The sequence below is a fragment of the Podarcis liolepis genome (assembly GCF_965112155.1).
Source record: "Podarcis liolepis genome assembly, chromosome: 8".
Taxonomy (NCBI): domain Eukaryota; kingdom Metazoa; phylum Chordata; class Lepidosauria; order Squamata; family Lacertidae; genus Podarcis; species Podarcis liolepis.
Genome location: NC_139560.1, coordinates 16,116,679 through 16,132,869, shown reverse-complemented (window position 1 = coordinate 16,132,869; position 16,191 = coordinate 16,116,679). Strand labels below are relative to the sequence as shown.

The following is a 16,191-nucleotide window of genomic DNA, read 5'->3' as shown; positions in this document are numbered from 1 at the left end:
TTTGCTCATTTGCAATGTTCGCCTTCAGGACTTTGGCAATGGCATAAAGGTCCACAATTCAAATGTAATATTGCATGGAAGAAAAAAATATTCTCCTGCTGCATGCAGGTCCATTAGTATTCAGAGGGCTGTCTTACTATGGGAAAACCACTTAAACATGGGCTGGATTTCGACACATCAAAGAAGCGGTTCAGTTTAAAGCGTTGTAAATTTAAACAGGGAAAATAGGTAGAGAAAAACAGGGCTCCACGTCACCATCTGGTGGCCCAATGTTATATCACATATACAACACGTATAAATTGTTTTTTCTTTACCAATCCAGCTGAGTCCATGATGTGTCTGATAGGATGCATTAAGAGATACAGGAAAACAGTCACCTGCTTTGAAATAGTGTAGGACGTCCAGAGAGGCATCAGGAATGTTTCGCTGTAGCCACTTTCAAAGTCATGGTGGTGCAAAATGCTGTATTTTGTACGGTAAAGAACAGCTGGGCGACCGTAGAGGAGGTGCTTGTTATCTGCAACGTACAGAAGATTGTGCGTGGGACCCACGCAATACAATACATACATTTTATAAATGTATAAAAGCCACTTTGCAAAGATATATATATATATATATAAATTAAACCCCTCCAAACCACAATAATCAGCCACACCTATGATCTCTACCCAATACTAGGCAGCTTTTCCACAGTAATTTGGGGAGCAGAATTGCAAAGCAGCATAAAGTATGACTGGGTAGTCGTCTCTGCTGCAAGCTGACAAGAAGAAGAAGAAGAAGAAGAAGAAGAAGAAGAAGAAGAAGAAGAAGAAGAAGAAGAAGAAGAAGAAGAAGAGGAGGAGGAGGAGTTGTTGTTTGGATTTGATATCCCACTTTATCACTACCCGAAGGAGTCTCAAAGCGGCTGACAATCTCCTTTCCCTTCCTCCCCCACAACAAACACTCTGTGAGGTGAGTGGGGCTGAGAGACTTCAAAGAAGTGTGACTAGCCCAAGGTCACCCAGCAGCTGCATGTGGAGGAACGGGGAAGCGATCTCAGTTCACCAGATTACGAGTCTACCACTCTCAACCACTACACCACACTGGACTAGGGGGCGTTTCAGGCCAGGGAACCTGTGGCTGAGTTAATGGACTGCAACTCCCATCATCCCAGCCCATGCCGGCTGGGGCGGGTTGGAGTTAGAGCCCAACACCTGGAGGACCACAGATTCTCCACCCCTGCTCAAACATTACGTCATGGCAATCTAGGTTAGCCAGCCACTGAGTGTATACTCATCAGAGAGCTACAACCAACCTCGTGGTCTAATCAACATCTGCAAGACCCTGCTTGCAAACACACTGAACTTGTGTACACCTTTAAGAAAAATACAAGATACACACAGCTGTCTTTAAGCACACTGGAAGTAAAATCAGTCTGCTTTCCGGGTTTGAAAGCTTTCACGCAACAGCATGGGGGTTCCCCTCTGAACATTAAGAAGGGCTCTAAAGATAGCCAGCATTGCTGCAACTTGCATTCCTGGGTTCCCACACCTCAAATAAGAAACAAGTATTACAACACCCAAAAATTCTTATCTGGTTCAGGCTCTGCTCACTCAACCCCCCCCCCACCCCGATTCTCCACATGTGCACATACACGCAAGAACTGCTCCATCAGTGACAGGCTTCCAGGCAAGGCATCTCCCCAGCACCTAGTATTAGAAAATTACATTTCCCAGGGGAATCAAAGTGCCCTGCCCTTTGGCTCATGCCTGCTGCTACCATAGCACTGCAGCCACAGCAGCTATTAAGTGTGGCAGAAGAGATGGGACCAGATAGTTAGCAAGGGATTTGGGAGAGGGGTGCATAAGCTCCCTAAACAACTTCTAGCAAAATTTGCCTGGTTAGAAATGCACAAGATGCTGGGCTGGTTTCTTATCATGTTAAACTGGCAGTTTAGTAAAGCTAAGCATGAGAAATAAAATGGTTCATTTTACTGAGTCGGCCCCCGTGTCCTCACCTTCCGTTCCTTTGACATAAAGACGCCGATTGAGTTCGTCCAGCTTATTCTATTAAAAAAAAGAGAAAGCACACACAGAGAGCACATAGGAGATTGGCAGCTGAACTAAAAGATCGGCATCTGGGCTAAGAGAACATTCTCTTATTCCCATTCTCAATATTTACCTTGCAAAGCAAGACTAGTCCTGTCAGAAGGGCTCTGGGTAAGATTTCCTAATTTGTAAGGACACTTCTCTGCTATACCCCTTTGCAAGCAACTACTGACAAGAAAGAATTTGCTAAAGTTCTGCATGCATGCCAAATCAAAGGGGGTTATAAAAATCCGCTCAGTTCTTTGTCTAAGGTCTTCTCTTGATGAGTGTCTGAACAGTCCTCTACTTGGTAGGATGCCCAGGCCAATCCATGCAGCTAAACTGAGAAGACCGACCATACGGGTTGGATGGATTTGTGCAAGGTTCAAGCTGCAGTCAAGTCAACTGCTTTGCCCTGCAGGCCTCCTTATAGCAGAACCTTTCATTAGGCAGGACTCCAGGCCCCATCTCTCCAGGAATCTGCATGCCGCATCATCTCAGCATTTGAAAATTGGCTCTCTTTGCAGCAAAAAAACATGCAAAGGCTTAGATTTTTAAAAACCAAAGGGTTACCAACCTTTGGGGGCTTACTGTGACATTTGGATTTTTCAGCAAGTGCTGTAAGCACCAGCGGCTTTTGTGACTACTCTCCCCTTCCCCTTGATCGCCTCCCTTGCTCCCGCCGAAACAAAAACACACACACAGGCAACACTTTCCCAATGAACTTGGGTAAAAGTCAGATCCAGTAGAATTAACCTGATCATTGAAAGGCACATAGAGCTGAAATAGGAAGCGGAGAAAAGAATCACTCTTCCATCTACCTCCTTCAGCTCCATGTATTTTTTTAAGGGAGAAAAACTGAGGAAAAACTCAGTGAGGTTCCCGGGGAAGGGGTGCAGCTTGGAGGTTTCTTGGGTGCCACTGGACCCAGCAAGATCGACCACAGCCAGCGCCCATCTCCTTACAACCAGTCTACGGAGTGGAACTTGCTTTCTGCCTCCTACTCATCATCATGAGACTCTGTCCCATGAGGCTAGGGCCGTTCAGGATTTAACCTCCTTCCACTGGGCCTGTAAGACAGAGCTATTCCGCCTGGCCTTTAATTTGAATTCAGCCTGATCTTTTATCTCCCTTCTCTTCCCTCCCCCTCCCCTTTTATGAAGATCACCCGCTCTGAGACCCCACAGCTAATTCTCCCTTGGCCTCCTCGCTGGCCCAAGTAGGACCAATTCAGCCAGCTAGCCCTGGGGATTATCTAATTGATTTTTGAATTTTATTGTTATTCATGTTTTTATACTGTATTTTATGCTGCTTTTATAATTAAGTGTTTTAAATTTGTTGTTAGCCACCGGGCTAACCGGGAAGGGCGGGGTATAAATAAAAAAAAATTATTATTATTATTATTATTATTATTATTATTATTATTATTATTATCAGCAGCGGCAGGGAGGAGACCAGTTCAGAGTATTGCTCATTGCAAGGGGGGAAATTAGCCTACTACAGGCAACCTGAGACACATTCAATGGCAGTCCAGGAGAGAATGATTCGTATCACTTGTCAGGTCACATTACACACTGGTCACCATTTCAGACATTACTAGCAGACATTCAAAGAGGCAATTGCCTGGTGGACCTTCCCGGGAGCTAGAGCTTCCCACGGCCTTACCTTGTCCTCACAGGTGCATCCCAGGTCATAGTCAGACGAAGGTGTTGTAGCCACAGGATAGAGCGGCCGAGTAACTTCTTCTGGCATGACTGGCTTATACGTGTTGCTCCGCAGGAGGTGATTTAAGCTTCCGTGGGTCCCGTTGTTAGGAGCAGGCTTTAATCCAAGAAGATCTGGAAGGTGCATAGAATGAAACTAAGTTCCGCATGCCAGCTCGCTGTGGCACTAGAAAGACTGCAAACTGAATTGCCCCTTGTCTCCCAAGGCAGCGACTCATGGTGTGTCGCCAGGAAATTGTTCTTTAGGAGAGCTTTCTGCCATGGCTGTTACTTCGCATTGTTTTTAAATTCATCTGGTGTTATTGCTTGTGATGTTTTTAACTGGTTTTATTGCATGTCACACAATGCCTAGAGGCATGTGTGGAAAGGGACAGATGATGGAGAGACGGGCAGAGAGACAGAAACAGTCTTCCCAGCATCAGGTGAATATCTTTTCAATCTCTGCTTAAGCCAATTTCACCTGGCCACCATGTTTTACTCCTGGCCGTTGTGACATTATCTGAATTTAAATTATTGCTTGGGTATTATTATTGTTGTTGTTGTTGTTGTTATTAGTCAGCCACACAGAAAGCACTTTTGCTGAAGGGCAGGTTAAGGTAAAGGTAAAGGTAAAGGACCGCTGGACAGTTACATCCAGTCAACGGCGACTATGGAGTTATGGCGCTCATATCGCTTTCAGGCCAAGGGACCTGGCGCTTGTCCACAGACAGCTTTCCAGGTCATGTGGCCAGCAGGATTAAACCACTTCTGGTGCAACGGGACAACGTGACGGAAACCAGAGTGCACGGAAACACTATTTACCTTCCCGCCACAGTGATACCTATTTATCTACTTGCACTGGTGTACTTTCAAACTGCTAGGTTGGCAGGAGCTGGGACAGAGTAATGGGAGTTAAGGAAGCATGGCAGATCGCCCTGCGAGAGGCAACAATATTGGATTCTGCTCTTTAGCCTGCAACAGAACTGCTCAAAAGAAAAATGCGGTCCTAGAGCAGAAGAAAGAAAGAAAGAAAGAAAGAAAGAAAGAAAGAAAGAAAGAAAGAAAGAAAGAAAGAAAGAAAGAGTGTTTCCACTTACCACACATCACATTGTAAAGTTCTATATTCTCAAAAGGAGGCACTTTTGCCCTGAATTTAAATGAAGGTCCGTAGCCTACAAAGACCGTCTAAGAGAGAAAGACAGAAAAGAAGAAACAGTAGCGTCATTGTGGCCGAATGCATTTTGTAACCTGGGAGCGGCTGTCTAGAGGGCCACGCTGATGTTCAAGCCAGTCTTCCGAGGGCCACATGCCAGCTGCTTGTGGCCCATGTCTGCGCGTAAACACACAATGTCCACACACGCTCACCAGACCTGTAGTCTTCCCTCTGTCACAAACACAAGCAGCTAGATGCTCCTACACACAAACACCCCCCCCCCAATATCCATCCTTGTCCACTCCAGTGCTTGAGTGAAACGTCTGGAAATGCTGCCTTCTACTTTGAGACTTCCCACCTACTTCCACTCCTGTGCTGGAATAGGGATTAGGAAGGTAATGTCGGCTTCTCATCTCAAACAGCAGCCAGAGGCTTCATTTCCAATCTCAGCCCCATGCTGTTTAGCACCAAGAATGGAAATACAGTGGTGCCCCGCAAGACGAATGCCTCGCAAGACGGAAAACTCGCTAGACGAAAGGGTTTTCCGTTTTGGAGGTGCTTCGCAAAACAAATTTCCTATGGGCTTGCTTCGCAAGACGACAATGTCTTGCGAGTTCCTGCTGTTTTTTTTTTCCTTCCCCCCCCCCTTTTTCTAAGCCGCTAAGCCGCTTATCAGCTGATCCGATCAGCAGATAAGCCGCTAAAAGCCGCTAATAGCGCTAATCCGCTAATCCTTCAATGGGCTTGCTTCGCAAGACGAAAAAACCGCAAGACGAAGAGAATCACAGAACGGATTCTTTTCGTCTTGCGAGGCACCACTGTATCACCAAGGCCTCTGAACCTCTAATGAGAAGGGAGAGCAATATTACTACCCAGCTGGGAGACCAAGCGTTCTGCCTACCCTTTAAGCTAATTCAGGAATGTTACTTTTGTGCTAACCACACCTGCCATGCCACCTCCGAGTACTCTGCTACCGTTTACCTGCATGCTATTGATCTTGTTATCGTAGCCGTGGTCTCCGTGGAAATAGCATTTTCCTGATATTTTCTTAAACACGTCTCCAGGTCTCCTAGAGGTTTTAAGAAGATGTTGTTGTTCTTTTACTGCCACAAAGGAGTTCAAATGCAGCTTAAGGTTCGGTTCCCCACAGAGGGCACCTTTATAGACTGCCCAATTTTTTTTACTGGTGGGATTCAATCACAGACCAGCAAATTCAGGTTGCAGGACTGAAGCGGATTTGGCCTGGCTGTGAATCAAGCCTGCTCCCCCCCCCACCAACCCCCCCCCACCAACCCCCCCCCCACAAACCTAACTTTTAGCAGCAAGGGAAACGTTGCAACAGTGCACTAAAATGTGGGATAACAATGGCTTGATGCAAGGTTGTGGAACCATTGGATAAACTTTGTGCAAATAAATCAGGTTGAATGCTCAATTAGCAGGTCATCTGGAAATGACCGGATTGCAGAAAGACAACTATTTACGCAAAGGTAGGGGTAAAAGGATCTGTTAGTTTTGACTCTCTCTCTGTTTCTCATTTTCAGTTCAAACTCAGTTCTTCACATTTCTGCAGCAATTTGCAATTTTTAAAAAACCCAAACCTCATGAAAATTCTTCAACATTTTTGTGCGAATTTAAACCCAACACACACGCTTTTGTATGGCGTTTTGACATGTATATATATGCAAGCAATTTATCCTAATACCACATGTTTTTGCATGTTATTTTCACCAATATATTTGCTTTCACTCGCATTTCCCCGCTAATATATGCATTTTTGTAAACATTCTTTTGACTGGGCAGCTAAAAATTCAGATAGGTGTGAATTTCAAAAGACAGCTGCATTTCTGTTTTCATATTGTTCCAGGAACTGCAAATTTGAAAGATTCAACTTTAATTGTGAACTGAATCAACCTGCCCCCAGACAGACAGACAGCCACCCTAGTTAAATGTTAATGAAAATCTAACACACCATTAGAATTTTTTTTAGCAAGAAACCTCTTTTCAACCCTTGAAAAACTAAGGCTGCAATCCTAACAACAGCTACTCACAAGTAAACCACAAATAAGCAGGGCTAGGATTGCAGCCTTAGTCTAAGCAATATTATTTTATAATTCTGAGGATCCTTCATGCTGTTATAGCTGTGACGCTAAGGAAATCAAAGAAAAATTATTGTGATAAGAAACTCTTCAATATTCTCGAGTCCAGCTTGCAAGATGTACGTTTTTATAATTCTCTATAGGACTCTCTTTTTGAGACTAATGGGTAACCATGCAGCAATTCTGTGTGTCAACAGCCACTGATATAGACATGGCTGGTTTCTTTAGCTACGGATAAGAAACCAAGCTCAATTCACTGCTTTTTTTACAGGCGTTAGATCTAGTTCATTGGAAATCTCGAAAGGCAAAAAGTCGTAAGCGGAAGAAGACGTCTGCTTACTTGGCCACATGCCATCTTCTTTCCACCAGCAAATGAATATCCTCGATCCTTCGGTTATTGGCGTAATGCAAACGCTTAGGGAGATGCTGCTTCAAATACGGCTTGAAGTGCTGGTCAGGCTTCCTGCACTGAAACACAGAATTGTAGAGTTGTAGAGGGGACCATGAGGGTCATCAAGCTCAACCCGCTGCAGTGCAGCAAGGTTTTTGCCCAGTCCAGGGCTCAAACTCACAACCCTGAGATTAAGAGTACCAACTGAGCTAGGGAGTTTATAACAGGGAATGGCAGCTCATTGTCCAAGTCATCTGCTGCCAGAAGCAGGAACCCTTTCTAAACCTATCCTTACTTAATAGCAGTGCACCCTTTATCTCTTATAAAGCTTATATCAAGTCAGATCATTTGCCCACCTCTACTAGTATTGTCGGGACGCAGGTGGTGCTGTGGGTTAAATCACAGAGCCTAGGGCTTGCCAATCAGAAGGTCGGCAGTTCGAATCCCCGCAATGGGGTGAGCTCCCGTTGTTCGGTCCCTGCTCCTGCCAACCTAGCAGTTCGAAAGCACGTCAAAGTGCAAGTAGATAAATAGGTACCACTCCAGCGGAAAGGGAAACGGTGTTTCCGTGAGCTGTTCTGAAGCAGCTTAGTCATGCTGGCCACATGATCTGGAAGCTGTACGCTGGCTCCCTTGGCCAATAAAGCAAGATGAGCACTGCAACCCTAGAGTTGTCCACAACTGGACCTAATGATCAGGGGTCCCTTTACCTTTACTAGTATTGTCTACTCTGACTGGCAGCAGCTCCACAGGGTTTCAGGCAGCAGTCTTGCCAAGCGCCCATGCTCAGGTGAGAACTTAACTTGAGGCTACAGGCACATAAGCAGCGAGCTGAGGCTTCATGACCCAAACACCTATAGTAACATCTTATGTAGGGCTGTCAGATAATTCCAGTAGGAAACAGAAGCACAAATTGACCATCCCAGGTCTAGAAAGAAAATTAATCCAGTGAATATGATCTGTATCAATCCAGCTAATACGATTTGTATTCGTTGAAAACCATGTTGGTTTTTTAAAGCCCGCATCCGATACACAATGAATGACTTTTTCCCACTTTGTTTTGAAATGAACAGTGTGTAAATAATTACCTAATTGATTACGCTAAATTTGTAAGGTGCAGAAGTGACACTAAACAGCAGGCAGCAATGTGAAAAGTTTAGTGTTGAGTGGAAACTGAACCGTGGCAAAACAGAAACAGCACCAATTGTGATGAAGAAAGAGCAGAAGGGAAATGGCAGCCTTCTTACAACCCAAATCCAATGTTAGAGTCATTGAAAATAGTGGGCATACCTACTTTAGATCCATTAATTTAAATGGGTCTCCTATGAGTATAACTTGGTTGGATATAAACACCACAGTTTGGGCTCTGAGAGTTTGTCATCTGCAATTGATTGCAGTGGGTTGTAGACTGTTTGCTTAATTTCTTCCACCAAAATCTTTAAGATTGGGGAGCTGAGGGTGGAAAGAAATTGTGTTAACACAATGCTGAGATGACTTCCATTTTCCAAAGATCCAAATTCCAAGTCTAAACTCTTTTTTCTTCTTCACTTTTTAAAAACAGAGATGTCAATTCTTTCAATGGAGTACTAGCAAAATATTTACTTGGAAAAGAGTTTTTTTTTTCCATTTCCAAAGGGATGGGATAAAGGGACTGTGTTCAGAGAATTAAGGCATTAAGTTGGTGCATGTTATCCAGAAAAGTTATAAAAATCTGTGAGCAGCAACAAAACAGTGGAAATCATGATGAGCTTTCTTCCACACCCATGAACGATCCTATTTAAGAGGCTTTATGATGGTCTGATCAGCATCCTCTTGACCAAGTTCACTGTTAGTTAAGCACTGTAAAATGCTCAGCCCATAATTAGAAGCCACAAGAGTGTGTGCTAAGCAAATACTTACTGTGAGATTAGCAACGATGGCTTTTGGATCATCTGTTGGAGAAAGGGGGGGGAGAGAGAAATCAACTGAACCTTCAGCTAGAGAAAAAGTTTTCAGAACAAGAATTAGCTTTCATATTAAAAATGCTTTTATTTTGAATTCTGGCATGGATAGAAACCATGCATTTAGATGTGTGGAAAGGGTCTCCTGCTTGTGGAAGAAACATTTATGCTTTGTGCTAGAGCACTGCACAAGAAAAGTGAAACAAAGAAGGCAGGATGATGTTCTACTCGTGTAAGCATAACTACTCTAAAACTTAATGGTTCCTGGTGTTGTGGGGACTCTTGCCTATTTGCAGAATAATACTACCTGCTCCCCCATTTCTATTCTCAGCTCCATGGATCCAACCCACTGGATGAAATATTATAATGACATCTGTTAGGACTACAACAACCAATGACTGATGGGATAGCTCATCAGTCTTGGTATCAGGGTCGTAGGTTTGAGCCTCACGTTGAACAAAGGATTCCTGTATTGCAGGGTTTGGGCGACATGAACTTTGTGGTCCCAACTCTCATTCTATCAGTTCCAACCAGCAGAGCCACCATTGTTCAGCCCAGACACTGAGGTCCAGCGCTGAGGGCCTTCTGGTGGTTCCCTCACTGCAAGAAGTGAGGTTGCAGGGAACCAGGCAGAGGGCCTTCTCAGTAGTGGTGCCTGCCCTGTGGAACACCCTTCCATCAGATGTCAAGGAAATAAACAACTACCTGACTTTTAGAAAACATCTGAAGGCAACCCTGTTTAGGGAAGTTTTTAATGTTTGATGTTTTCTCATGATTTTAATATTCTATTGGGAGTCGCCCAGAGAGGCTGGGGAAACCCAGCCAGATGGGCGGGGTATAAATAATAAATTATATTATATATGAAAATTGTAGCTCAGCAACACCTGTTGGACTATAGGTTCCCCATTCCTTGTCAAACAACAGGCAGCAGGTTATGGTTTGAAGGCTCTCAAGGCTTGCTACAGCTTGGTACAGCAAAGCAAGTCTGAGTCTGGTCAGTACTGGGATGGGTGATCATCCGAGAATTAAATGTGAGCCCCTTGTGTTCCATGGAGAAAGTAAAGTGGAAGATAAATGCAAGAAAATAAATAGGGAATTTGTCATTCCTAAACATCACTGGTAGGATACAGGTGGCGCTGTGGGTTAAACCACAGAGCCTAGGACCTGCCGATCAAAAGGCCAGCGGTTCGAATTCCCATGACGGGGTGAGCTCCCGTTGCTCGGTCCCTGCTCCTGCCAACCTAGCAGTTCAAAAGCACGTCAAAGTGCAAGTAGATAAATAGGTACCACTCCTGCAGGAAGGTAAACGGCATTTCCGTGCACTGCTCTGGTTCGCCAGAAGCGGCTTAGTCATGCTGGCCACATGACCCGGAAGCTGTACGCCGGCTCCCTCGGCCAATAAAGCGAGATGAGCGCCGCAACCCCAGAGTCGGCCACGACTGGACCTAATGGTCAGGGGTCCCTTTACCTTTACCTTTAAACATCACTGGTATCTCAAAATCCCTGAATTAGGAAGTGTTTCTTAAAACAGGATTACTCTCAGCAAGAGTGTTATCTTCATGCTACCATCATTTCTGGCAGCAGGAAAAGTATATATATCGGGACACACGCAAAGGTGCAAGGTGAACACTGCTAAGATCAACTTACATCTGACATTGCTGTTAGCTTTGGCACGAATTCGCCCCAGTGTTCCTGGTATCAGAATTATGTCATCCACATTAGACAGGTAGTTGTTCAAATATTCAGTTCTTTCACAAGCGGCATCCTCCATCCCTGCACCAAGAAACATGACTTAGAAGGGGGTAGGGAGACTCTGGCATCGATATTTTTTACTTGAGAGCAAACTGATGGAGAGGTTAAGACTCTGGGAGCCCTTAACAGTTTACTTCTTTAACTTCACAGCATGTACCCCCCCTCCATCCAATGGCAACTTCCCTGAGAACACCCCTAGTCATAAATAAGACCCACCAGAAGTGTCTAAGATTTTGCGAAGATGGTGATTGTGGTGAAGATAAAGGCATAAAATCAGGCTTAGGAATAAACTTATCAAAGAACTATGACAAGCACAGTAAACCTCTGCTAAGGAATTCAAGCAAATTTAAGAACAGAGACTTCAGCATGTTTACTCAGAGCTTAGGTTTCACTGACCTGCATGATTCTTCTCTCTAGAATGTATACTTAAGACTGCAACCTGAACACTGAAAATGTTACTTTTAAAAGTAAACTAGCCCTACAAAACACCTGTTGGCAATAAGAGGTGGCTTAATACACCTGAGGTTCATAACTAAATTATCAACCTTGTCAAGGTTTCTGTAGTTATAGTTGTAGCTTCTTGGCGTTAGTCTTGTCTGTCTTCTTGTCATACTCTTAGAAATGATTGATTGCACATTACCCTGGCCAGACTTCAGTAAAAAGAATTCACGCACACTCACCAAAACTTAAAGAATCAAAAAGTTGTATGAGGTCATCCTATCTGCCTAGAATAAGCTCAAACTGGTTTTGACATTCACTTTTGTGGGCTGCAGCCCTGACCCATCAACAACCTATGCTCAAATAAGGAATTAGATAGCCATTATCTCTGTCCCAGACTGAACTCGTATTGTGTGGGCTTGTTCCAACAGTTGTTCCAGCAGCACCAGCAGAACCTCAGTTCTTATGACTAAATTAATAGGTTTGCGAGACAAGCAGTGAACCCTTCAGGCGGGTGACATCTGAACTATCCTTCTTTGGTCGGATTGTTTTGTTGTTGCTTTTAACCTTTCAGTAGTTCATCTCTCAGCAAACTGTTTGACACATTCGTGATAAATGTGATAAAGTGAAATACAAATTGCCAAACGAGACTAGACTTCAGAAGGCCTGAAGTGGGAACAAACCACTGCAAGACAACACCTCATCCTCTTCCTTCCTTTAGATATTTGTGTTTGCACTCATTTCATATGTTTCTCCCTATTCTCCACTGAAGACATGACAATATGTGTATGCCTTAAAAACATGAAGACACACGCTGGAAGCTGAACGACTCCTAAAGAAGCAGCTCTCTCATTTACCAACACTCCCTTGACATCTTTTGCTAACTGGATACCTTTAGATATTCAGAAAAAATTAGCTGAGACTTTTGCATAAAGTTTGAAAAATAAAATAAAATAAATAATTACCATGATCACCAACGAAGATAATGTTGACACATCGGTGCAGGTTCAACTGCTTCAGCCCATCCATTAGTTGTCCCAGGATCTTGTCAATCTCTCTTAGCGGATGCAACATCTAAATATGCATATATTTACACAAAGGGTGAAAATCAACTCTTTCCCACCCAACTCCCACACTTTGGTTCATTTTCCAGCTCAATTTTACACAGCCAGACCCCAGCTCTGGACTTATCACCATACCTTCAAATGTATAGTGTCAGTAAAATAAAGTCCAGAAAGATAAAGAACATAGTCTAATCCGGTGTTGGAGCAGACCAAGGGACTAGCAAGCCCAGCGTTCCATTTTCCATATGTTTAGTAGTCACTGATAAGGCTTATGGTGCAATCCTACACACATCTACTAAAAAGTAAGCCCATTGAGTTCAATGGGACTTACTTCCAGATAAGTGTGTATAGGACTATAAACTTCATCTCCACTAATCTGCATTCCCCGTGATGTTATCCTTCCACGTTTTTCACATGAGCGTTATCATATTTGACATTCAAAGTGATAGTAAGATTTTCTGCGAAATCCCTCAAATGGTGGTGAAGCTTGAGCCCCTGTATGGAAATCACTGATCTAAGAAACTGGGATGATCATATGGAAATACCAACCAGTTTGTGAAGTATGCTAGAACGCAGGTCTTTTGTAGACTCGTATTCTTAAGTAACATAACAGAAGACTTCAAATTTTAAGTGAGACCCTAGTCCACTTGCTTAAACTGTTTAAAAAGGCCTTGACTGAAATCCATACTTTTAAACAATAGACACATACAATCAAAATATTCAAGTACCACACAATGCACTACCAAGAGCTAGCATGGAGGTTTTTTGCCAATACCTTTCTCCAAACAAATACAATGCCTGTATTTAATAAAATATACTTCCCTCAGATTCCTCGTGGGACAATGCAGAGGACTGCATAGCCTTCATGTTTGACCATCTAACAAATTAGTTCTAGAGCAAAGTTGAGCAGCTGTCTATTTAAAAATGAAAGCTACTGGGCAAATGCTTCTTTTCCTACACAACACTGCATTTTGCCTATTTATTAGTGAACCACAGAAACAGCTCCCCCGCCACCCCCTTTTCTAATGCACAAGCCTTAAACTTGGGAGTTTGGACTTAGAGTACTCATGAATTTCAAATGAGCAGCTTGGGGTGGGTTTTGCTTGTTTGCTTTTGCGGGCATATTTGCCTCTGAGGAAACCTGAAGCAGTGGTATTGGCAAGATGAAAAAGACAACTAGTCACATACGTCCTATGTCCAGATTGACCAAAATAATCCGAAGCTAGGCATTTTTAATACTGTAAAATAAAGCACACACAAACATCAACTTCAGTCTACTTCTGCAGGTTCAAAAGTTAGGGAACCTTTGGCAAGCCTCCACAATGTCAAACCAAGTCATTTCTACAACCTATGAAGAACCTAAAGTTTGAGTGAAGACATCCCACAGATGTCCAGGTGCAGATTGCTAATCCTGGGTTGTGATTGCTCAAACAAACAGATGCCCCAATATCACTTGCCAATTTTCACCGCCTCAAAACATTCCTCAAGTTCTGAGGAGGCATTTTAGTCCTCCAAAACAAATGGCTGACATCAAATATTAAGCTGGTGGCCATGAAATTGAAAAGATCTTACAGAGCAATTCTTGTGACCCAGCTTTTCCTCTGATGCCCCATTGTAAGGGGATGCTAATAACAGCCTTGTGCCATGCTAAGAAAGGAAGTAAACTGGTAATATTTCCTCAGTAACCCTCAGGCACTACTGGTAAGACTATTCCAGATGGAAATACACCCAGTTTCAAGAAATGATTTTTAGCCGAAAAGGATGATATGAAGTCTGGTAAAAAGCTTGACTCTAAGGGCTTGTCTAGACATTTCCATCTGTGGACAGAGAACTTTGGATGAACTTTTTTCCAGCAGGATTTATTTGCTGGTGTACCCTGTCTGTACCAGTTATACACAGTTAAGATGATTGGGCTTGTACAAGGAGAACAAAAGTCCAAAAAAGAGGGAGACGAGACAGACTACCGTTGCTGATTAAACAGTAGCAGTCTGTTGACATATTTTCAAGATGGTCGCAATGGAAGTTCCACTCTGAAGATGAGAATCTCAAAGTTGAAAAAAGAGAGAATCAGACAAGAGCTTCAGAATTTGGCGCGTGTCAATTTTGTAAACTTACTTTGTTCCGACGGGATTCCGCAGAGTATTGTTCCGCTCTTGGCGCTTTCCTTCTTTTCTTGGAAGAGTCAACACGTCTTTTCTGTCTCCTCTTGGGAGTGATCTTTCTCTTAGGTCTTTTAGATGGAGTAAGAGGTGAGCCAAAACTACTCTCCTGTACTGGCCGAGAGAGATGCCTGGACTCAGAAAAAGCTCATCTCGGCTAACACCAGATGGTTAAAACCACCTGTGCCAGCAGCAGATTTAGGAATCAGCACACCAAGTCTTGGTTAAGGCCACCAGAGGTAGTTCAGAGGTCAAGTCAGGGCGAAGTTACTTCAGTCAGTTATTTATAAGAATAGAACTAGAGCCCACCAGAAACAACAATTCCCTGAAGCAGAGGTTTATTTTCTAGTGGGAAAAGGGCTGTGGCTCAATGCTTTGAAGGCAGAAGGTTCCAAGTTCAATCCCTGGCATGAAAAGACTCCTGTCCTGTCTGAAACTCTGGAGAGCCACTTTCAGTCAGTGTAGAGCTATAGTCTAAGTAAACAGCTTTCTGTGTTCATAAAGGGCCCCATTTTATGCTCTAAAATTTGATTTCATCAGATTTTTTAATGCGTTTATGCCTTAAAATATTGATAATCCACAAAATGTGAGCCTAATGTATAAGAGGCCACAAAAATGATTCACATTTTATTTCCATGTGGCCAGCATGCTAGTCTGTATCTATATGTTCCATGCGCCAAGATGCATGCCCAATTCTTATTGTTATTTTTAAAAAACCAGAAGGCACAATATTCTTGGCAGGAAGTAGCACTACACTATTGATCTTTTCTGTAAATATTGATCTTTTCTGTAAAAAAACACACCAACCCCACACATATTTCTGAATGAGATGTAATCCCACAGTTGCCACCTGTAGGGTACCATTTTGTTTTTAGCCAGGTAGTTTTCATCAACATTGGACTTATTTTTGTTGCTGGGCAAAATCACCGTGGCACCTGTTGAGAAAGGGCCTAAAGATAGATGCCGGAGACTGGAGGTAACAGTGAATGGTCCATTGCGTTAAGAAGAGGGAGAAAACCATTTGGGGGGAAAGAACAGCCTCAGAGGCAAGCAATGCGCAGTTGTCCGAGACGACTTTAAATTGATCTTTAAAAGAAGCCACATGGCATGCAACTCCAATTGACTACTCCAATGAGAGTTTCTGGCATCTTTTAGGATCAGCTTCTCAGAAGAGTGCAAGATGACACATACAGGGAGATAGTGCAGTGCAGCTCATTTTAAAAAATAAAAAAAGATGAAGAAAGGAAACGCAGCGAAGGAGGTTCAGACTCGGCAGTGATTTACAACGCCGTTTGTTCCTATCCGCTTAGCCATCCGCCGTCTTTGTTGTTTCAGTCGCAGACCCGCATTCTTGGAAGGAAAAACAGTGTTACCATCTGCCATGCTGTTTCATTGCTTCCCAGGCAAGCAGCTGGAAGGGAGATGCTAA

At 43.4% G+C, this 16,191-nt stretch overlaps 1 protein-coding gene across 6 annotated transcripts in view; it reads right to left on the bottom strand.

The window, feature by feature from the left end:
- ENPP2 (ectonucleotide pyrophosphatase/phosphodiesterase 2) overlaps positions 1–16,191 on the bottom strand; it is an 82,811-nt gene that overhangs the window by 13,654 nt on the left and 52,966 nt on the right. For 3 of the 6 annotated variants that reach the window (XM_083516622.1, XM_083516621.1, XM_083516624.1), the window contains 10 exons: positions 14,719–14,871; positions 12,505–12,613; positions 10,997–11,122; positions 9,309–9,340; positions 7,359–7,486; positions 5,904–5,991; positions 4,867–4,954; positions 3,732–3,904; positions 1,997–2,045; positions 378–517 (listed from right to left, as the gene is read on the bottom strand). In XM_083516622.1, the coding sequence (XP_083372748.1) occupies positions 378–517; positions 1,997–2,045; positions 3,732–3,904; positions 4,867–4,954; positions 5,904–5,991; positions 7,359–7,486; positions 9,309–9,340; positions 10,997–11,122; positions 12,505–12,613; positions 14,719–14,871 (1,086 nt within the window). The remainder of the gene's footprint in view (positions 1–377; positions 518–1,996; positions 2,046–3,731; positions 3,905–4,866; positions 4,955–5,903; positions 5,992–7,358; positions 7,487–9,308; positions 9,341–10,996; positions 11,123–12,504; positions 12,614–14,718; positions 14,872–16,191) is intronic. The other 3 variants (XM_083516625.1, XM_083516623.1, XM_083516626.1) reach the window with 1 other exon arrangement.